Source organism: Sturnira hondurensis, unplaced genomic scaffold (assembly GCF_014824575.4).
Source record: "Sturnira hondurensis isolate 20B ecotype Veracruz unplaced genomic scaffold, ASM1482457v3 Scaffold0020787, whole genome shotgun sequence".
Classification (NCBI taxonomy): Eukaryota; Metazoa; Chordata; class Mammalia; order Chiroptera; family Phyllostomidae; genus Sturnira; species Sturnira hondurensis.
The window spans coordinates 5,017,775-5,037,922 of record NW_028093418.1 but is presented as its reverse complement, the minus strand read 5'-3'; the positions used below and the strand labels follow the sequence as shown (position 1 = coordinate 5,037,922).

Sequence of the window (20,148 nt, the reverse complement as noted above, 5' to 3'; positions counted from 1 at the left end):
GCCGCCGCCGCCTCCTCCGCGCCGCCCGCCGGTAGCCCTCGGCCAGGCCCATGGGCGGAGGGCGTCACTCCGGGGCGGAGCGGCGCGGTACTACTGGGGTAAGTAGTACTGGCCCCCGCCGCATTGAGCCACCCAGATCTGCACGCCCCTCCTCCCGGCGACCGCCGCCCGGCTTCCTGCACTTAGCTGCCGCCACCGCCGCCCCGCCCCTCCTAGAACCGTGCAAAGGGCGGGGAGCTGGGCGGAAGGAGGTGCCGGAGGCCCTGGAGGGCACCCCATAGCCCCGCCCTCTGCAGTCCGCCCCCTACCAGTGCCTTGGAAAGGGCCAATCTGAGCCCTGAAGATTGTCGGGGTCAGAGATTCCAGACTTACTCTGGGTCCAGATACGCCTGGGATTTAGCCCGCCCCGCTAGAATTGCCGCCCTTCGTGCAAGGGAAAGGCTGGCGGGGTGAGGGGAAGGAGCAGCGGGCGGTGGGCAGTGTCCAGGGCCCTTCAACAAGTAATGATAACATTAACCATGACGACCACTTGTAGAGCTTACCACGTGGCGGGTGCTGTTCTAAGCGCTTTGTAAGGAGACCGAAGTGACACTTTTCGCACCTACTGTGGAGCAGGAGCAGGATGGGGGTCAAGAGAACAGCAGAACAAACCTGAAATAACCTCTGGGAGGAGCAGGGCCCTCCATGGGAGGAGGAGTGCCCTCCATCTGTCCGGCAGTTCCCTGGGAGATTTAGCCAATCGTCGGTGGTGCTCCCCTCCTGGAAGCTTTCCTAGTTGCTCTAGAGAGAGCACCCTGCCTTCCAGGGTTCAGCACTTATTTCACATCTTTTGTTTTCTTTTTCTTTTTTTAAAGAGAAGAGTAATGTGGTTTTTTTTTTAAGATTTTATTTATCTTTAGAGGGGAAGGGAAGGAGAGAGGGAGAGAAATATCAATGTATGGTTGCCTCTCATGTGTCCCCTGCTGGGAACTGGCCTGCAACCCAGGCATGTGCCCTGACTGGGAATCGAACCGCAATCATGTGGTTCGCAGGCCCGCGCTGAGCTACACCAGCCAGGGCATGTTTTCTTTAACCTTAAGACGTTAAAGGCCAGAGGGTGCCTCACACCTTTGCTTTACAGTAGGAGAAACCGATCCCCAGATGGGCCAAATGAGGATTACCTGGGCACCCAGAGACAGAAGCCGGACTAACGTTTTGTTGGGCCACTGCCACCATGCACCCTAGGCTTCTTTCTCTGGATCCACCTTTCAGGCCTGCCTGGGAGGTGAGGGAGCCCCCTCGTGTTGGGCAGGGGCCAGGCCCTTTGTTGGGGCTGGGGAGAAGTTTGTGGGGCTCAGAGAGGTTGTAGGGCTTGGCTGTCTAGTCAAGAGGTTGTAGGACTTGACCAGTCTGGACCCCCTAGATGCTGGGAAGACAGACTCTGCCCGCATCTCCATCCTGCTCTGTCCTTCTGGCTTTTTAGGCAGCCCCTTCACTCTGGCCTTTTCTCCTGCCCAATGCATCCTATCACTGAGCTGACATTTCCTAAGTACCCGCTGCCTTCATACCAGGCCCTAACAGGGTACCCACCTGATGCAGGGGATAGGGTACCAAAGGCCCAGTTTAAGAAGGTCGTTTTGGGGGAGCAAGGCGAAGGTGTGTGGCAAAGGGGTCTTTATCTCCTAAGGTGGGAGGAGGTGGAGCTTTGGGGACCCCAACGTGCTGTCAGGATATCTGGACCTCAGCCAAAGGGGTCTGTCGGTTGTCAGGGAATGCTGATTAATGCAGGAAAGAAGACCCTGGCAGCTCCTGCTGGGGAGCAGTGCACCTGGTGGCCATCAGGTACAGCTGAGGCCAAACCAACCCTCAGCTTAGTTCTCAGGGACTAAACTCCAGAGTTTTCTTGGGGCCCACTGGGCCCAGATTGGGGAATGCTCTTCTACAGGTTAGGTAGGCTGACCCTGGGTATTTTGCCACTCCAGGGATGTTGGAGGTGGTAGGGAATCACCCATGAGCCCGAAGGGAAATGGTCATCCAGGCTAGTCCTGCACTGTGCAGGCTTTGTCTGAGATGGGAGTGGATACAGAAGGGCCTTGGGACCTATGGACATCCAAGGAGCCACTAATAGGTGGACACGAAGGGAGAGATAGACGTCTTATTTGGCTGGGTTCGGAGTGGCAAGTCAGAAAAGCTTCTCTTGAAGGCATTCGAGCCTTGAAGATTCAGAACAAGTGGACAAAGTTTAGGTCAGCGCATTCCAAGTGGCGGGCATGGAGTGAGCTGTGGTCAGCGCTTAGGCAAAACCAGGTCGATCGACGCGCTCTATCCTCCTTCACTTAGGTCTATTCCACTTGCTGCTTTCTCATTGATTGGCATTGGACGCATCAAGCCTTACAGCTTTTCCCGCCTCCTACCGGCTAGACGAGTTGTAGTGGAGGAAGGGGGCGGGCCCTCCTATAGCAACTCAGCATTGGTTGGCTCTCAGGACTTCCTACTCTCTCATTTTCGTCCCTGGATTGGCTGTGAGAGTCATTTACTCATTGCGCCTGCGTGGTGGACTAGAAGGGAAGAGGAGGGGGTTGGCGGGCAAGATGGCTGCACCTGCGGCTGGTGTGGGCCGGCTAGAGGAAGAAGCGTTGCGGCGAAAGGAACGGCTGAAGGCCCTACGAGAGAAAACCGGACGCAAGGTGAGCAATGCGGAGTGAAAGCCGTGGCTGAGGTAGCCTGGGTTCGGATCAACAAGGAGTAGGGGTAGAGACCACTGAGAAAAGGCAACTGCTGAGGAGGCGCATGCGCGCGCGGCTGGAGCATGCGCGGGAGTCGGCGCCCGCCCACCGAGTCTGGCGGTGCCCGGCGCTGCCCTTTTCTGAGCGTGGGTATCAGGGCAGTAGTTAGGCGCTAGTGACCGTTTGATTCTTACTGGATGTTTTCTTCGTAGGTCTGTAGAGCCACTTACCGTTTTAGACGCTGTTTGGTTTAGGCATAATTGGTTCGCGTTTGAACGCTTTGAGTCTTCCGTTTCCCCGTGACCCAGCCTTCCTTCCACTTGGAACCCTGGTGAAATTCCATGAGTCTGGCGGACCCTCCTCTGGGCGCCCAGCAGGAATCCAAGATGAAAGATCTATTCTTGGTTGAGTACAAGAATCCAAAATGAAAGATCCATTTTTAGGTCAGTTTGGACCTCAGGGAGAGGGGAGGGCGCTTAGTTTTTCTCCCTGCCTACTTACCTGGGATGGACCTCCTAAGCCTATAAGTTGCTATGCTTCCAAGCATTTTTTTCTTGCTTTTGACCCAAGAAATGTGTCAGAACACATTTGGTCTGATTGCAGAATGTCTGATTCCATTTCTACTGTGTTGATCTTGCCGAAGTAATTCAAGAGGAAGGAGAACTCTCAAGTTCACTACTTCTGTGCAAACCCTGGCCCTTTCACTCGGGGCTGTGGAACTTGGGACAAATTGCTTCATCTCCTTGAGCTCCGGTTTCTTCTGTCTGGAGTAGAGGATAACAACCCCTACACAATCATCCTCACCGGGTTATTTTGAGATCTAACAGTATAATCCGTGTGAAAGGGCCCTAGAGACTGGCACGGAGTGGAGGTTGTTGGTTCTGCTCCTGTCGAATGGACAAAACCTCTGTTCTCAACTCTACAGCATACAACGGACGTTAAGTGTCTAGATCTGTGAGGAATGAGGAGAAACGGACTCCACTTGCCAAATTTTAAAAAATCCGGCTGGTCGGCCGATCAGACTGGCCCCTGTTTACTTTCTGCATGGCTGGCTGAGGTTCTCTGGGAAAGCGAAGTGGGGGAAGTAATAGTGAAAAGTTTGCCAGATTGGCATCTGCTCTGGTCGGCGACTTGTTAGTGCCGTCAGACAGTTATGCCCACAAAACACTTGGCCTCAGGAAACTCAACCTTCAGCCTTTCAACAGTGGCACTAGTCAGCCTGTGTGGTTGGCTTGGGTTTAGGGCCCAGATTATTGGGACTGGGTTTGAGGAGAGGACAAGATGGCATCCACAACCTCAGGGTCTCATCATTTTACATTCCAATTTCTCCACATCTTTGTCAACACTTGTGTATTTTCTGTTTTGATGATTATAGCCATCCAGATGGGTGTGAAATGGTATCACATTGTGGTTTTGATTCACACTTCCACAGTGGTTAAATGATGTTGAGCATCTTCTCATGCAGCTGTGGCCATTTGTGTATCTTTGGTGAAATATCTTTTCAGGTCCTTTGCCCATTTTTCAATTGGGTTTTTGTTGTTGTTGAATTGTAGGAGTCCTTAATATATTCTGTATCAACTCCTTACCAAATATGTGATTTGCCAGTATTTTCTTTTTTTTAAATATGTTATTTCTTTATTTTTAGAGAGAGGGGAAGGGAAGGAGAAAGAGAGGGAGAGAAACATCAGTGTATGATTGCTTCTTACTGGCACTCACTGGGGACCTGGCCCGAAACCCAGGCATGTGCCCTGACTGGGAATCGAACCGTGACCCTTTAGTTCACAGCCTGTGCTCAATCCACTGAGCTACACCAGCCAGGCCAGTATTTTCTCCCATTCCCAAGATTGTCTTTTCACTTTCCTGGTAATGTTTTTAATTTGAGGAAGTCCAATTTATCTGTCTTTTTCTTTTGTCGATCCCACTTTTGGTGTTGTACCTAATGAATCGTTGTCTTTCTCCTGTATTTTCTTCTAAGAGTTTTATAATTTTAACTCTTACGTTTAGTTCTTTGATCCATTCTGAGTTAACTTTTGTATATGGTATAACGTAAGGGTGTAATGCATTCTTTCACATATGAATATCTAGCTTTCCCAGGATCAGTTGTTGAAAAGATTGTCCTTTCCCTATTCAGTGGGTTTTGACCCCCTTGTTGAAAATCATTTGACCGTATATAGGGTCTGGCAGAAGTAACACCTGCCTGAGTGTAGTTGGTAGGGTAATAATATGGGTGTGATAATGTATAGTTTTAATTTGAACATTCCACCTGAAATATCCTATGGTGTGTTTGAATGTGATATTGTTATGTTACAGAATTACATGCTCAGAATTTTCTAATAAAAAAGGTGTGTTGTTTGTGCCAGACCCAGGGCTCTCTGTTCTATTCCATTGGTCTGTATGTCTGCCCTTATTTCAGTACCACATTGTTTGGATTACTGTAGTTTTGTAGTAAGTTTTTAAATCAGAAGTGTTAGTTCTCCAACTTAGTTTTCTTTCAAGATTGTTTTGGCTATTTAGGACTCCTTGAGATTCCATATGAATTTTAGGATGGATTTTCTGTTTGTGCCTAAAACACTATTGACTTTTGATTGGGCCCTGGCTGGTGTGGCTCAGTGGCTTGAGAGCCGGCCTGCCAACAGAAAGGTTGCAGGTTCGGTTCCCAGTCGAGCCACATGCCTGGGTTGCGGGCCAGTGTTTCTTCCCCTCTCTTTCTCCCTCCCTTCCACTCTCTCTAAAAATAAAAGCAAACAACATCTTTAAAAAAATTTTTGGCCCTGGCTGGCGTAGCTCAGTGGATTGAGCACGAGCCTGCGAACCAGAGGATCACGGTTCGATTCCCAGTCAGGGCACATGCCTGGGTTGCAGGCTGGTTCCCTACAGGCCAACTCCCAGCAGGGGATGCACGAAAGGCAACCATACATTGATGTTTCTCTCCGTCTCTCCTTCCCCTCTAAAGATAAATAAATAATCTAAAAAAATTTTTTAAAAAATAAAAAAAAAATTTTGATTGGAATTGCATTGACTTTGTAGCTCATTTTGGCTATTATTTGCAATCCTAACAATATTTAAGTCTTCCAATCCATGTCCATGGGCTATCTTTTCATTTACTTAAGTCTTTAATTTCTTTCAGTGGTGTTCTGTAGTTTTCATTGTAGAAGTCTTTAGCTTCCTTGGTTAAATTTATTCCTAAGTATTTTATTCTTTTTGGTGCTGTTGTAAATGGGATTGTTTTCTTAATTTCCTTTTTAGATTACTCAGTGTTAGTTTAAAGAAAAGCAACCGACTTATTTTTTCTGTTGACTTTGTATCTTGGAACTTTGCTGAATTTGTTTATTCTAACAATTTTTGTGGACTTTCTGGATTTTCTGCATATAAAAACATGTCATCTGTGAATAGAATAATTTTTTATTCCAATTTGGATGCCTTTTATTTCTTTTTTTAAAATTTTATTTATTTATCTTTAGAGGGGAAGGAGAGAGGGAGAGAAACATCAATGTATGGTTGCCTTTTCTGCATCCCCTGCTGGGAGTTGGCCTGCAGGGAGCCAGCCTACAACCCAGGCATGTGCCCTGACTGGGAATCGAACCGCAATCGTGTGGTTCGCAGGCCTGTGCTCAATCCACTGAGCTACACCAGCCAGGGCTGGATGCCTTTTATTTCTTTTCCTTGCCTAATTGCTGTGGCTGGAAGTTTCAGTAACGTGCTGAGTAGCAGTGGTGAAAGCAGCCATCCTTTTGTTTCTGCCCTTAGGGAGATGCTGTTGATGCTGTTGAATGTCGTGTTCAAATGTGGGGTTTTCAAATATGGCTTTTATCGTGTTGAGGAAGTTTCCTTCTGTTTCTAGTTCATTGAATGTTTTTATTATGAAAGGGAGTTGAGTTTTGTCAAATATTTTTCTTCAGTGGAGATGAACAAGTAGTTTTTATCTCTCTTTCTGTTGCTGTATTACATTGATTGATTGTTGTATGTCGAATCATCCTCGCATTCCAGTTGGTCGTGGTGTGTAAACCTTTTACTCTACTGAATTCAGTTTGCAGGTACTGGGCTGCGGATCTTGCACCTGTCCGTGTTCGTGAGAGTTACAGGTCTGTAGTTTCCTCGTAGCATCTTGTCTTTGGAATCAGGGTAAAGCTGACCTCACAAACGAGTGGGGAAGTGTTCCCTCCTCACTGTTTGTGAAGCATCTGGGAAGGATTGGTGTTAATTCTTCTTTAAATGTTGGGTAGAACTCACCAGTGAAGCTGTGTAGCCCCAGGCTTTTGTTTGTTGGTAAGTTTTTGATAACTTATTTAGTTTCCTTATTAATTATAGGTCTATGAAAAATTTTTAGTTTCTTTTATGAATCAGCTTCAGTATGTTGTGCATGTCTAGGAATTTTTCCATTCCTTTATTGTCATTGTTGGCATACGCATGCTACTTTAACTGGGTTTAACCTTCACAGTTCTGGCTTCAAAAAGTTCTTGGCTGAGATCTCATTTCTGAAACATGTACATTCGGAAATCACGTGGCTTCTGTCTTAGAAGTGAGAGGCCACCGGTCTTTGGAGTTTCCTTCCGTTCTTTCTAAGACACAAGTAGCAATGTGAAGCCACATTCTTGACTCCATCAGAAGGTTTTCCCCCTTACCTGGCGTGCCTTTTCTCTCCATCGGCTCCTGAATTGCCCCCTCTATCTAGTCAGTCCTCTTCCTGCTGAGGAGGGGAAGTTGGAATATGTTGCTGACTCTTTAGTTACCAGGCTGTGGTGTCAGGGGTGGATTAGCAGCAGGCGGTACAGTGTTTGGCTTGGTTCAAAGTGGGTCATTGGAGCTGGTAATTCACACCTGGCGAAGACTTAGCAGAGCACCTACTGCATACCCGTCAGTCAGGTGCTGGGAGTCTAGCAGTAGGTGAGCAGAGCAGGCAGAAGTCACTGCCCCAGCAGGTTTCCCCGTAGCTGGAGAGAAGGTGATCAAGCAGGTACATCTAGAGGTCAGTGGGGATGGTGCTGTGGAGGAAAGGAAAGAGGGAGGAGAGATGGCGGTACACAGTGCTCTTGGTTTTCTCAGGGCGCTCACCGTTTACTGCTCTTTATTAGAGACAGCAGTGGTTTCCGATTTAGGGGTTGTTGATGAAGAGGAAGAAGGCGGGTTAATGCGTAGGTGAAAGCACCGAGACCAAGGAGAGTGGTGTGCCCAAGGTCACAGAGCTGAGAGGTGTCCCAGGTGCGCATTAGGGTTGGAAGGGGCCGTGAGAACAGGCAGCAACTGTTTCTGCACTGACTGGGACTGGTTGCCCGCATGCCCGGTGGAGGTGGGGACTGAGAAATTTCGCTTAACACTTTCTGATACTGTTTCGGTTTTATAAATTGCCTCTTCCAAAAACCCAACAGTGGTAAAAAGAAAAAATCGTGGTGAAAGAGGATGGGCCCAAGTCCAGCCTCCCCTGCGCACGTGCCTCAGTCCCTCCGGGTTCAGACTCTGGCCCTCTCTTCCCCTGGCAAGGACAAGGGTAGCTTTATTTGCCGCAGTTGCTTTTTTTTCCCGTTTAAATCCGTACTTGGGGATATGTTTATTGATTGTAGAGAAAGAGAGAGAGAAATAAATAAACATTGATACGAGAGAGAAACATTCCTGCATGCACGCCGACCAGGTACTAAACCTGCAACCTAGGTATGAGCCCTGACTGGGAATCGAACCTGCAGCTTTTTGATGTATGGGGGTGACACTCCAATCAACTGAGCCACCCGGCCATGGCACAATTCCTTTTGTATTTATTTTAATTATGGTAAAATACATGCAACATAAAACTTGCCATTTAACCATTTCTCAATGGCATTAGGTATATTCACAATGTTACACAGTCATCACCCCTATTTCCAAACACCCCTGACAGAAACTCTGCATCCGTTAAGCGATAACTCCCCATTCCTCTTACCTGAGCCTCTTCAAACCTCTGATATCTCTCTCTCTGTCTTTGCCTATTCTGGGTACCTCGTATAGGGGGGCTCATACAGTATTTGTCCTTTTGTGATTAGCTCATTTCACTTAGCATAAGTTTTCAAGATTCATTCATATTCTGGCATGTAACAGAACTTCTTTCCTTGGGTTTAAGGCTGAATAATATTCATGATATGTCTGTACCACATTTTATTTATCTTTTCAGCTATTGACAGACACCTTTTGGCTCTTGTGACTAGTGCTGCCTCTGGTGTTTGGTGGGCTGACTGGTGGGATCCGGGCAGGGGGGTGATTGCCCTTATGCTGTTACCTTCCTCTCCCGCCACCAGAGTATAAACTCATAATTCAGTGATATTATGGAGGAATCAATCCTGAGGTTGTGACAAATGGAGACAAAATTAGGGTCATAAGCTTTCCGTATATTCTGTAAAACAAAAAAACAACTTGGTTGTAGTCTCAAAGTTAAGCAGTTTTCCAAAGCGCTTCCTTTTAGCCCCCGTGACAAGACTGAATTAGGAGGGGTCAAAGAATGGGGGGCCGAGGTGCTGAGGTGCCAAGGGCATGAAGCAGAATGACTCTCCTGGATTCCAGCCCGCGCAGTACTCCCTGGGGGTAGGGGACTCTGCGTGGGAGTGGCACACCCAAAGCAGCGTGCTGTAGGTCAGGTTGGCCGGCAGGAGGACTACATACGGTATTAGGCCACTGGGGTTCATTTTCTGGGAATGGCAGGCTGGGCCTGGGGACACTTCATGGGAACTTGAGCTGGGCTGTGGAAGGTGGGACCCGACGGGTATTGCGGTAGCTGGAAAGGAGGGTTCCAGGGGAGCAGGTCAGAGGTGGGAGCACTCATGGGCACAGAGGATGGACAGCGGGGGGCGCTCCAGTGGGTTTGACAGCAAGCACTTGGCAGTGACTGGGGCAGGGGCAAGGTCTGAAAATGCTGCTGGATGTGTCGGTGGCCAAGTTCTGCAGGAACCCAGGCCTCTGGCTGGGAGGGCAGCCAGCCCAGGCACACTTTTCTATATTGTATTGGAACCTCATTTCTTGGTGTTCATCCAGAAGTTCTAAGCTGGGTGAGGAGGTGAACAGTTCAAGGCTGAGTAGATGAAGCTCTCTGGCATCTCTCTGTGGTGCTGACCACTCAGGCAGTGTGAGGCCACTTTGTTCTCCTCTGACCTCTTCCTCAGCAGCCAAATGAGACTCCAAAAGGTAATGAACTTGGCACAAACACTTGTCCTTGGCCATTGGGTTTCCTGAGCATTTGGCCTGAATTGTGCTGTCTCTTTCTGCCCTGAGACAGGCAGCCTGGCTGGCCAGAGGCCAGCCCCTCAGGGGTGGGTGTGACCTCTGAGCCAGGTCTGGCTGTCAGCCTGTGGGTGCAGCAGTGGTTCCTGTTTTTTCTTTTAATGCAAATTCCTTTTTTTTATTGATTTTTTTGGGGGGGAGAGAGAAACATCCATCTGTTGTTGCACCTATTTATGCACTCACTGGCTGATATTTGTATGTGCCCTGCCCAGGTACTGGGATGATGCTCTGATCAACTGAGCCACCTGGCCAGGGAGCAGTTCCTGTTTCTCGCCTGGCCCTGGAGAGCAGCCCTGTTCGGTAGAGCGTGGGATAATGGTGGCAGTGTTCTGAGTCGTCCACGCTATCTTGGCACCGGACCCACATAGCCCTTGAGCCCCTAAAAGTGTGGCTAATGGAACATTTTAATGATTGTAACTAATTTCATTCCATTTTAATTAATTTACATTTAGACAGCCACACTTGACTTACAGCTGCCTTATTGGACAGCGCCTCTCTGGAGGACTTCCTCCCTCAAGCCTGAAAGGACCCTGTTTCTACCTGAACTCCCCCTGATTGAAGATAAGAGGGAGAGGTTAGGTGGAAACTCAGATGGCATCAGATTAGCCTTGAGGAGCCTGAAGTTCGGGCAGAGGGCTGTGAAGTTGTCGGTGTGATGGCCGGTGTCTCCAGCAGCTGCTCATTGCTGGCCTCATGCGTGGAGTGAAATGCTAGCAGTTCAGAGTCGTGTGGTTGTGACCTGCACACTCAAGAACTGAGCAGGGTGGGCAGGGAGCCGTGCCCAGGCTGAAGGCAGTGCACCAATACTTTCTGCCTGGTGTGCCTCGGGAAGCATCCCTGTCCAGTGAGACATCCCTGGCCAGCATCCCTGGCCACCTCATCCTTGGGGTGAGGGCGGAAGAGGGGGCTGAAGGGAGGGGCCAGCGAGTGTTGGGGGAGAGGGGGCGGTGGGTGGAGAAGAGTCCAGCGTGCTGCACAAAGGGCTGGACGTGTCTGTGTCCTGCTCATTTCTCAGGAAGTTGCCCTTGTCTCCCACCCTGTGTGGCCACACCCCCATACGCAGCAGTCTGGTTGCAGGGTCGGCGGAGGAAGTCCTGTGTTGGGAGTTTTGCAGGTTGGCAGTCACAACATTTACATGGCAGTTTGTGATGGGATCTCAAGAAATAGCCCTTTGAGGCGTTTAGTAGACCAGGAACCCTGAGCCCAAAGGGATGGTCTCTGAAACCCCAGCCCTCTGTCCCTCGCTGCCCCTCGCCCCAGGTGCTTGAGAACAGGCCGGCCCCAGGAAGGCTTGGTGTCCTTTCCTCACAGACAGAAACTGCCGGCAGATGGCCTGGCGGGAGCCACACGGCACCATGGAGTGCATGGGCGTTGGGGCCATCAGACATGGCCTACATCTCGATGCTGTTCAGCACATCTGTGGGACTTGGGGCAGATCTGAAACTTTGAGCCTCCCTCTTGTCTGAAAAATCAAAACAGAGCTGTGCCCTTATCAGGAGCTGGGAGAACAGAAAAGATGGCTGTGGAGTCCATAGCTCAAGGTCATGCACACCGGCCTTTCGTAAGTGCGGTGGTCTGAGTGGTCCCTCGGCCTGCTCTGCCAGCTGTCAGAGCAAAGAGGACATTCTCCTGGCCCCCTGGCTTTGCTCAGCAGAGTCCTGATTCTTTGAAGGTGGAATTTCCTCTTGGTGTGAAGTATTCGATTACCGAGAAAGTGGATTTGCAGAGCCACAGACACAGTGGGGCGTGTGATCCCTGATCCTTCCAAAGACTGACCATCTTGTCCCCAGCCCTGCCCAGCCCCTGAGACCTTGGAGCCAGCAAGATGGAGATCCTTCTGGGTGGGGCCTGGGGCCCTGGTACAGATATCTGCTGACCAGCCAGTGTCGGAACTCTGCTTGGAGTCATCCCTCTGGGGCCTTGACTGGTTCATTGTGAAGTGCGGGTGTTTGGTCAGTTAAGTTCTTAGACCTGTCTGTGTGCCACGTGGGGACACAGTTTGCAATTCTCTACTCTGGCCCCACCTCAGACCTTCTATCGTGGGTGTAGAGCTTGGTGTAGAACCTAGAAATCCTTGCAGTTCTAAAGTTCCCCAGATGATTCATTTTTCTGGAAGTCTCAGGTCGGTCCCCTGACGTTCTGTCACCGGAAGTAGAGCACCTCCTGTCCCTGGAGTGTTGGCCACCCATCCTCACTGCAGGTACTCTACACCAGCCGCCGAGTGAGCCTTCATGAGTGCCCGCTGTGTGCCAGGTCCCAGGCGAACGAGGCTGTTTCCCTGCTTCCCGGGCTTCTGCAGGAGGGGTGGCTGGACAGTGTGTGTGTGAGAACTGGGAAGGAAACAGCAGGAACTGGGGGGGGGGGCAATGCAGCTGCCCTGGCATGGCAAGATCTCCCTGTGGGGGAGGGGGTAGGGAGGTGGCATGGGGGATGCCAAGATCCAGGGAAGAGCGCTCCTTGCTGAGCAGAGACTTGGCTTGTTTGAGGGGCGGGAAGAGTCCCTGGGTGGCGGGGTTAGAGCAGTGAAGGCTTGGGGGCAGGGTGGATTGAGAGGAGAGAGACCACGGAGGCCCGGCCTCACTCCTCACTCCTCACTCCGAGAGGGCCGTGGGATGCCTTGCCCTGACCCCAGTTGGAGGGCTCCTGGGCATCCTGTCCAGCCTGATGGGTGGGCTGGGGGGTGAGCAGGCAGGCTGGGTGGCAGCACCTGTTTCTGAAGTGAGACATGCAGGGTAGAGCGGTTTGGAAGGGGAAACTCCCGAGTCTGGTTTTGCTTGTGTAAGTCTGAGGTGACGGTTAGACCTCTGCATGGAGAGAAACCAGCCCGTGGGCATCTGGATTCAGAGGGATGCTTGGAGGCGAGATTTGAAGCCCTGGGCCTAGATGAGGTCCCAGGGTACAGAGCTGAAGCGGCCAGGGTAAAGGCGTGCTCTGTGCCTGGAGACTGGCCTCGCACCCTTGCAGGCTTTTAGGAGGAATCTCAGGAACATTGGAGGGGGCGGGGGGCCAGTGATGCTGGGCGAAGCCAGGTGAGGACTGCATGGGTTTGGGCAGGGCGGGTAGTGGGTGACCTAGGTCTGGCTGTTTCAAGGAAGTGAGTGTGGTGGGGGTGGGGTTGTGGATGAAGAAGGGGCTGTGCTGCACGCAGCCTCATGGCTGACCTGATCACGAGTTCCTAACTGGGCCGGTCATGGTGGGTACGCACACCCTGGACATATAACATTTTTATTTGTTCTTCTTTTAATTTTTCTAAAGGTTTTATTCGTTTTTAGAGAGGAAACACAGAGGGGAAAAGGGAAACATCAATGTTCAGTGTGCCCCCTTCTGGGCACCTGGCCCGCAACCCAGCATGCGCCCTGACTGGAAATCGAACCGGTGACCCTTTGGTTCACAGGCCAGCATTCAATCCACTGAGCTATACCAGCCAGGGACCATGTAACATTTTTAGTAAAAGACTTTATCTGTCCATTGTTTTTGTGCTGGGATCAGCTCACCTGCCGTCAGGCTCTTTCGGAGCTTCCTCCAAAGGCCCTCGGTCCCAGCTCCCAGCTGCTCGGCCTCTCCGTGTTGCTGTGGAGGGAAGCTACAGCTTGTGCTCTTGAAAGAATCCCAAGTGGAATACAGTTGCTGTGGTAACGACGCCCTTGGGGAGCAGTTGCCACACTCCGGGGTTGTTTTGGTTCAGAGCTCTGAAGAGCTGCTCTGTCTAGAGAAAATGTGTGGCTGGAGCAGAAAACATTTGTCCTTTCAAGGACAGTCCCACCCACCCCCGCCATATTCAGGGCACAGTACTGCTGGAATTCTTGCAGGGTAATTTGAATCCTAAAGAAAGCACCTGTTTGGTACCTGGGAAAGGAAGGCATCCAGAGCAGAATTTCCCAGCCTGGGCGCAGGAATCTTCTTAGGGAGTGGGAGTGGGGGCTGGGCCCTTACCGTGCCCCACCTGCTGGGGGGGCGCCCTGGGGGCAGGCTGCAGCCGCACAGGCCTCGCTTCCACACAGTGGGCCGCGCAGAGGAGGGAGCTTCGGAACCCAGTGGGAATGCACTGTCCTGGGTCTATCTCACTGGTTGGCCTAGGGGGCTTGTCCCCATTTAGGCTCTGTGCCCCGGGCGCTGAGAAAATACTTGCTGAGGGAGTGAGTAGAGGAACTGGTGGGTGATAGGTGTTCGGCCGAATGGAACAGGAGCAGAGCAGGCCGGGTGGAGGTGGTCTGATGTGGAAGGACCGTCAGAGAACCCCCACTCCCGGGGCCCCCCCACACCCTGTGGCTAGCCTTGTCTGACTTGAACTCACGTTCTCTGCGTACGTGTAGGGTCTGACGTTCTAAGCTGGGGGCAGCTCAAGGGGGAGGTCTTCCTCTGGATGACACTGGTGGCAGCTGTGGGTGAACTGAGGGAAGAGAGGCAGCATCTGTGTGGGGGTGCTACGTGACCCCTTTCAGTGGTGGGTGGGGAAGTGGGCATCAGCTGAGCAGTGGAATGTTCTGGGCCTCACGCTGAGGGCGCAGGGGCAGCGTCAGGTTCTGCTGTCCTCACCACCCACGTGGCTGACGCCTCCGATGAGGACTCACCGCCCATCACGTGGGCTCCCCATGTAACACCCCCGCCGTCAGAGAAGGCGCCTTCTCAACCTTTCCGCCCAGCTCATGGTCAAAGAAAGAAAATAGGCTGTGTTTCCAAAAGAAATACAGGTCGGTGAGGATTAAAAGACCTTGTTTAGGCAACATTCCCCCACAAATCAGCGTGCCAGCGCTGCCTTGGAGCTTAAGTTCAGCTGTGATTAGGGTCGGTCTTTGTGGGGCACACTGGAGAGGAGACAGCCGTCTCACCTGCACACCTGCTCAAACTGCAGCGCTCCGAGGGGCTGCCCGCCTGAGGCTGGCCTGGGAATAGACTTGGACACAGTTTTCCAGCTTGGGTGCCCGTGTTGGGGCTAGTGTTGGGAGGGAAGGTGGCCCCCAGACCGGGTGAGCTCCTTGGCTTGCTTTGGGGATTGGCTATTGTGACGGACTCGGGCTGGGTGGGGGGTGCCGGGACCAAGTCCATGGAATGCTCATCCTGAGCCAGCTTCCAGGTTTGGACAGTGGGCGTCAGGGCCTCTGCCTGGCCGGCACCCCAGGGTCTCCCTGTGGGTTGGATGAGCTCTTCCTCCTCAAAGGCCCAACGTAAGGGCGGGGTGAGGCCCTGGGCAGCCCAGAGAGTGACTTGGGAACTCCAGTTCCAGTCACTCTGCAGGCCCCATGGTGGAATGACAGACCAGTCAGCCCGAATCCAGAGACCTGCAGTGCAGCGCGAGCTCTTACCAGGGTCTTCTTACCAGGGTCATACTTACCAGGGTCTTCTGCTGCCCTCAGGACCTGTGCAGGTCGAGCGGCAGATTGCTCTGTTTCTCCTCATCAGGACTGTTGTGTATCCAGAGCCCCCCTACTGATGACAGTGGGCCCCCAGGCAGCTTGGTGTGGCCTCACACATGCCACACCCCCTTCCACCCCCCACCCCATCAGCTTCTGGAGAAAGGGTGGGGTCTGACGTGCCCCTCAGTTGCCCCCACCCAGGGGGAGGGCAGGCTCCTGGAATGTTGGGATCTGCAGGTCTTACCCTGGAAGATTCCAACTGGGTGGGGCTATTTATAATGTGTTCCCAGGGCCACTGGGTGATATCTGAGGCCTTTGCAGCCAGAACAATTTGAGGTTGTCTTTTCCCGTTGGGTAAGAGTGGGCCCAGTCACACCTCTGCTGCTGTGCGGAAGGCTGAGGCGGGCTTCGGGCTGTGTGTGGGAGAGAGGTTTGGGAGCATGATGAGTCAGGAACCTCGGTTTAAGTGCTGACCCATCTGTTATGAGTGGCCAAGTCCCTTAGTCCAGAACTGTGTTGTCTGGACAGGCTAAAAATACCTGGCCCCATGGTAGCTGTGTGGCCAGAGGTTCTGTGTGCACAAGTGATGTGTGGGCAGCTGTGGGAGCACGCCATGGTACTGTGCAGCTGGACAGAGGGGACTGTCCCTCCAGACAGATTCACAGGCAGCCACCTGCTGCTGTCCTTTAGCTAAGAAGGTGGCTCTCTTGACCACCTGTCCAGCTCGTTATTTTCTGTGGCCTCAACCAGTGACCCTTGCCCTTTTCCTTTCTGTGGACTTCTGGTGCTTTCTGAGTTCTCTTCGTACAAAACATGCTAATCACATCGTTGCCACCTCCCTGCCCATACTTCGACTTGATGCCAGCTTCTCAGAGCTGGGGAGCTGAAGTCTGGAGTCCTGCTGGCCTCCCCCTCCTTCCCACTGCACCAGCGCACCCGCCCACCCATGGTGGACGCAGGGCTCCACCTCCGTCCCCTCCTCCCAGTCGCTCCACACCCTGCCCTGCCCTGCCTGCACTCGCACCCGGGTGGAGAGAGTGAGTGGAGCATCCCCGCTTCCCTGCAGGGACAGGCCACTCGTCCTCCGCCCTCCGGTGAACTCAGGTTCCATCTCTGCTGTGGGTCACGGTACTCACTTCGGACTGGCTCAGTGTAACCGTCCATTCACCTATCTGCTTCCTCTTCCTCCTGCCCCGGAGCTCCCTGAGGGCAGCGTTTGAGTCTTAGTCACCCTTTTGTCTGCCAGGTAGGTGACAAGGCTCAGAGACGCTGTGTAAATATTTGAAGGGGGAAATGAGGAAACGGGACTGGCCCGAGGCTTGGGGCGTTGCTGGGCTGAGGTTTTTCTCAGGGAAAAGCAGACTTGGGCTCAGAAGTCTGCTGGCTGCATGCAGCCCTACCAGCTGGATGAACTTCACTGGGGAAGTCTGTTAAGACAATCAAATTTTGGCCGGGGTGGCTCAGGTGGTTGGGCATCGTCCCGCAAACTGGAAGATCGCTGCTTTGATTCCCAGTCCGGGCACGTGCCTGGGTAGTGGCCATGTCCCTCAGTTGGGGGCATGTGAGAGGGAACTGATCGATGTCTCTCACACATCCATGTTTCCCCCCTCCCTTTCTCCCTTGCCCCTCTCTTAAAACAAAATGCAATTAAGTTTCCAGAATCTGTTGTTCACGTGGGGACTAGGGGTGCTTTGACATCTGTCTGCATGGGAAGGAGCTGCTCATTTTAGTTGGTCACAGGCTTTGAGTAAGCCAGTGGCGTGATGTGGCCAGCAGGAGCCCCAATGTGGTCCTGTTGGCAGCTCCTGTGGAACTGTTTGGGGAAAATGCGGAGTTGGTGTGAACAGGCTTGTGTGTGTGGGAGGTGGAAGAGGATCGCTTTCAGGGGCCACTCCCTGGGGTGTTCAGGCCCCCTAGCTTGCTTGTTTGTTCCCCAGGATGGACCCAGGGCTGATGAACCCACAATAAAGAGGCTTCCAGGGCTCAGTGGCTCAGCGTCTGAACCCCGCCTGCCAGCGGGCGGGGGGGGGTCGTATGTGCGGGAAAGCTGGAGAAGGTCATGCATCCTCAGGATCAGAGATTCTGGTGGCTGTTCCAGTCCCCAGAACCGACCGACTGCTGGGGACTACTGCTGTCTTCTGCCAGGCGATGGGCAGGGGCCTGCAGGCCACCGCCCCGTGTGCCACGAGGCTGTCTCATACCTGGACATTTGCCTTTGTGATTCGGTCTCTCTCCGTCCCACCGTCCTGTGGAGAGGAAGCCCTGGTGTGGTGCTTGTGAGTTTGGCTTTGTGGCAGAGGAAGAAGCGTTCTCCCCTCTCTGAAAAAGGGAAGTGGCGGGGTGGGCGAGAGGGCGGGAGGTGACCTCGTGTTTACCATCAGTTAATTTCTTAACCGAAATGTTCTCCCTGAATTGGGGGTGTTCCGCCCGATGGGAGGGCGCTTGGCCTGTAGTGCAGCTTCTGGCTCGGCTGCTGGGCCCCACTGGGGCTGCAGAGGGACCTGGTGTGTGCAGGTCTGTCTGCCCTGCCCTCCCCTCCAGCAGTGTTGGCTTTTTGGGTTTTTGTATGTTTTTTTTAAACCTAAGAAAGGCCGTTGGACCTCGCCTGGCCTGTGTTGGGTGTGAGGGCCAGCCATGGCTTCCTGCTTTCTCTGTGAGCCAGGCGAAGGGCGGGAGAGTCTGTTTAGGGTGTGATATTGAGACAGTGAGTCCCAGGCAGCTGGGTTCCGCTCGTCACTTTTGTTCTTAAATCAGTTTGACTACAGCATTAAAGGAAGTGGGAAAAAAATGCTTCCCAGAGCTGTGTTGCGTGAGCCCCTGGGGTCCTGGCTGCGGTCGGGCTCACTGTCAGAGGTGTGCCCCTGGGGGTCCTATGGGGCAGTTTCGTGGCTGTCAGCTTGCTGGTTCAGCGACCAGCTTGGCCCCTTGCGGAGCAGCCGACCTGCCCCACCTCCGAGTGCCCGCTCTACTGGTGAGGAACAGCTGGGGACACCTGCACACATCGCTCTTTGTCTCCTTGTGATGCTTCTCTGGGGTGGACGTTCTTGGCCCAGAAGTGACCATGTTTGGGCTCTTGGTGGCTTGGTCATGTCCCTCTGAAATGTCACCAGTAAGAGTTGTCGTTAAATACCAGTGAGACCCACCCTTGTGTTTGGGGAGGGGGTGGGTGTGGGGCCAGAGCAGAGTGCTGGGTCGGGGAGCAGTCTAGGCCTGAGCCCCTCCCCCCAGTTGGGCCCTGACAACCCAGAGCTGTGTGTGGGTGGGTCACCTCACCGCACCTGCGTTCTTCTCAGTTGTGGGAGGAGGACGTTGTGCTGACCTTACTAGATTCCTGTGATGACTAATTGTATACTACTGATGACTTTAGCCTGGCCTCCAGCCTGGGGCCTCTTGTCACTCATCCCTGAGGGTATGAGGCGGGTCATTCTTGATTTGAGCCTCATCTTTAAAAACCAAAATTTTGTCATCTACAGAAACTTGGCAAAAAATAACAAAGTGCTGTCAGCAGTGGATGGTACACTCCGCTCACGTGTCGGGTTCGGCTCGTCTCTCTGCTGGTTGGCCTAACAGTAGCAGGCCTTCCGTGGCCCAGCCTGGATCTGGGCCCCGCTGCCCGGTACCTGTTGATTCCATTGTGCTTCCTAAAAGTCAGCAGGGTGTCTGCTTTCTTGGGTTTTGGGGGGTTTGGGGCAGGGGGTGGGATGAAAACAGGGAACATCTGATTTCTAGGAGAATGCCGCAGGGTCAGGGGTTGGGATTCAAGTTAGGCCCATTGCCGATGGGCATCAGGGCTCGGAACACCCAGGATGCCACTGTTTCCCAGTGTGAGCATCGTGTGGGGTTCTCCACCAGCCCCCTGCTGAAACAGCACCAGCCTCACTGGCTAGCAGTGGAGTTGTGACTCACATGCTGCCTGCCTGTCCGGGAGTGTTGCCCAGCTGCCTCCACACCGCTGTGCCCCTCCCCTGCCATGGGAACAGCCCCTTGAGAGTTTGGAGCCTTGCCTGGCTGCCCAGAGGAACTGGTCCCGGCTGGCTGAGTGCGAAGGACCTCGGCGTGACCTTTCGAGCCAGGGCACACTCAGAGTGCCAGCGCTTGCCTCTGCGGCCCTTCCCTGGCCCTCCTGGCCCGCTCCCACTCAGCCTCCAAGGTGCAGGGCAGAGGATACTTGCCTTGGAGAGCCTCTCCAGACACCTCACGTGCCACCCGGCGGTTCCCCCCGTGCCCCTGCCCACCGCCATGCTGTTGACGTCTTTCCGCCTCTGTGTCATTACTCCCTTGAGACTCTGCAGAACTGTGGCCTCTTCCTCCAGAGAAATGAGCCTTTCCCTGCTGGCCTGTGGGTGGGTGGGCCTGGAACCCTGGGTGAGCCCCCCCTGACCGAGCCTGCCCTGGCCTGTGAGCACTAGGTGCCCACTTGCCCTTCTTTCTCTCGAGCCCGTCAGGGAGTAGCTAGCACAAGGCAGCTGGGCAGTAGTTGTTGACCGATAATCCGCTGGAGGGGCCGTCAAGGGCCATCTGGAGCACAGCTGGTCTCCCGGTTGCACTTGTGGCACGCATAGGACCAGGCCTGGCATGGGGTCGGCTCTCCACCCTCTGTCACAAGCAGGATGGCAGCAGTTGCCCGGGGTGGGCCTGTGATGGGCCTGGCACACAGTTGCGGGGCCTCGAGATGGGGTGCCGAAGAGTGAGCCCTCTCCACTGCTGGGACACCCGGCCTTCATCAGGCTCCAGGGTCAGGCCTCAGCCCCAGTCTGCCTGAAAGCTGTCCCACCCTTTCTTTTTGTCCCTTGAGTGCCCTTACCGTTTGTGTCCTGGGAGCCTTCATTCTCCCAGTGAATCAGGGTCAC

At 53.1% G+C, this 20,148-nt stretch overlaps 1 protein-coding gene across 3 annotated transcripts in view; it reads left to right on the top strand.

Annotated features, from left to right (window-relative positions):
• Positions 1 to 16: 16 nt before the first annotated feature.
• The window catches only part of CCDC12 (coiled-coil domain containing 12), a 39,982-nt gene continuing 19,850 nt past the window's right edge, over positions 17 to 20,148 (top strand). Inside the window, exon 1 of one of the 3 annotated variants that reach the window (XM_037030528.1) lies at positions 17 to 98. In XM_037030528.1, the coding sequence (XP_036886423.1) occupies positions 51 to 98 (48 nt within the window). In that variant the 5' untranslated portion in view covers positions 17 to 50. Of the gene's footprint in view, positions 99 to 2,530; positions 2,667 to 9,818; positions 9,849 to 20,148 lie in introns of those variants that run through there. The other 2 variants (XM_037030527.1, XM_037030529.1) reach the window with 2 other exon arrangements.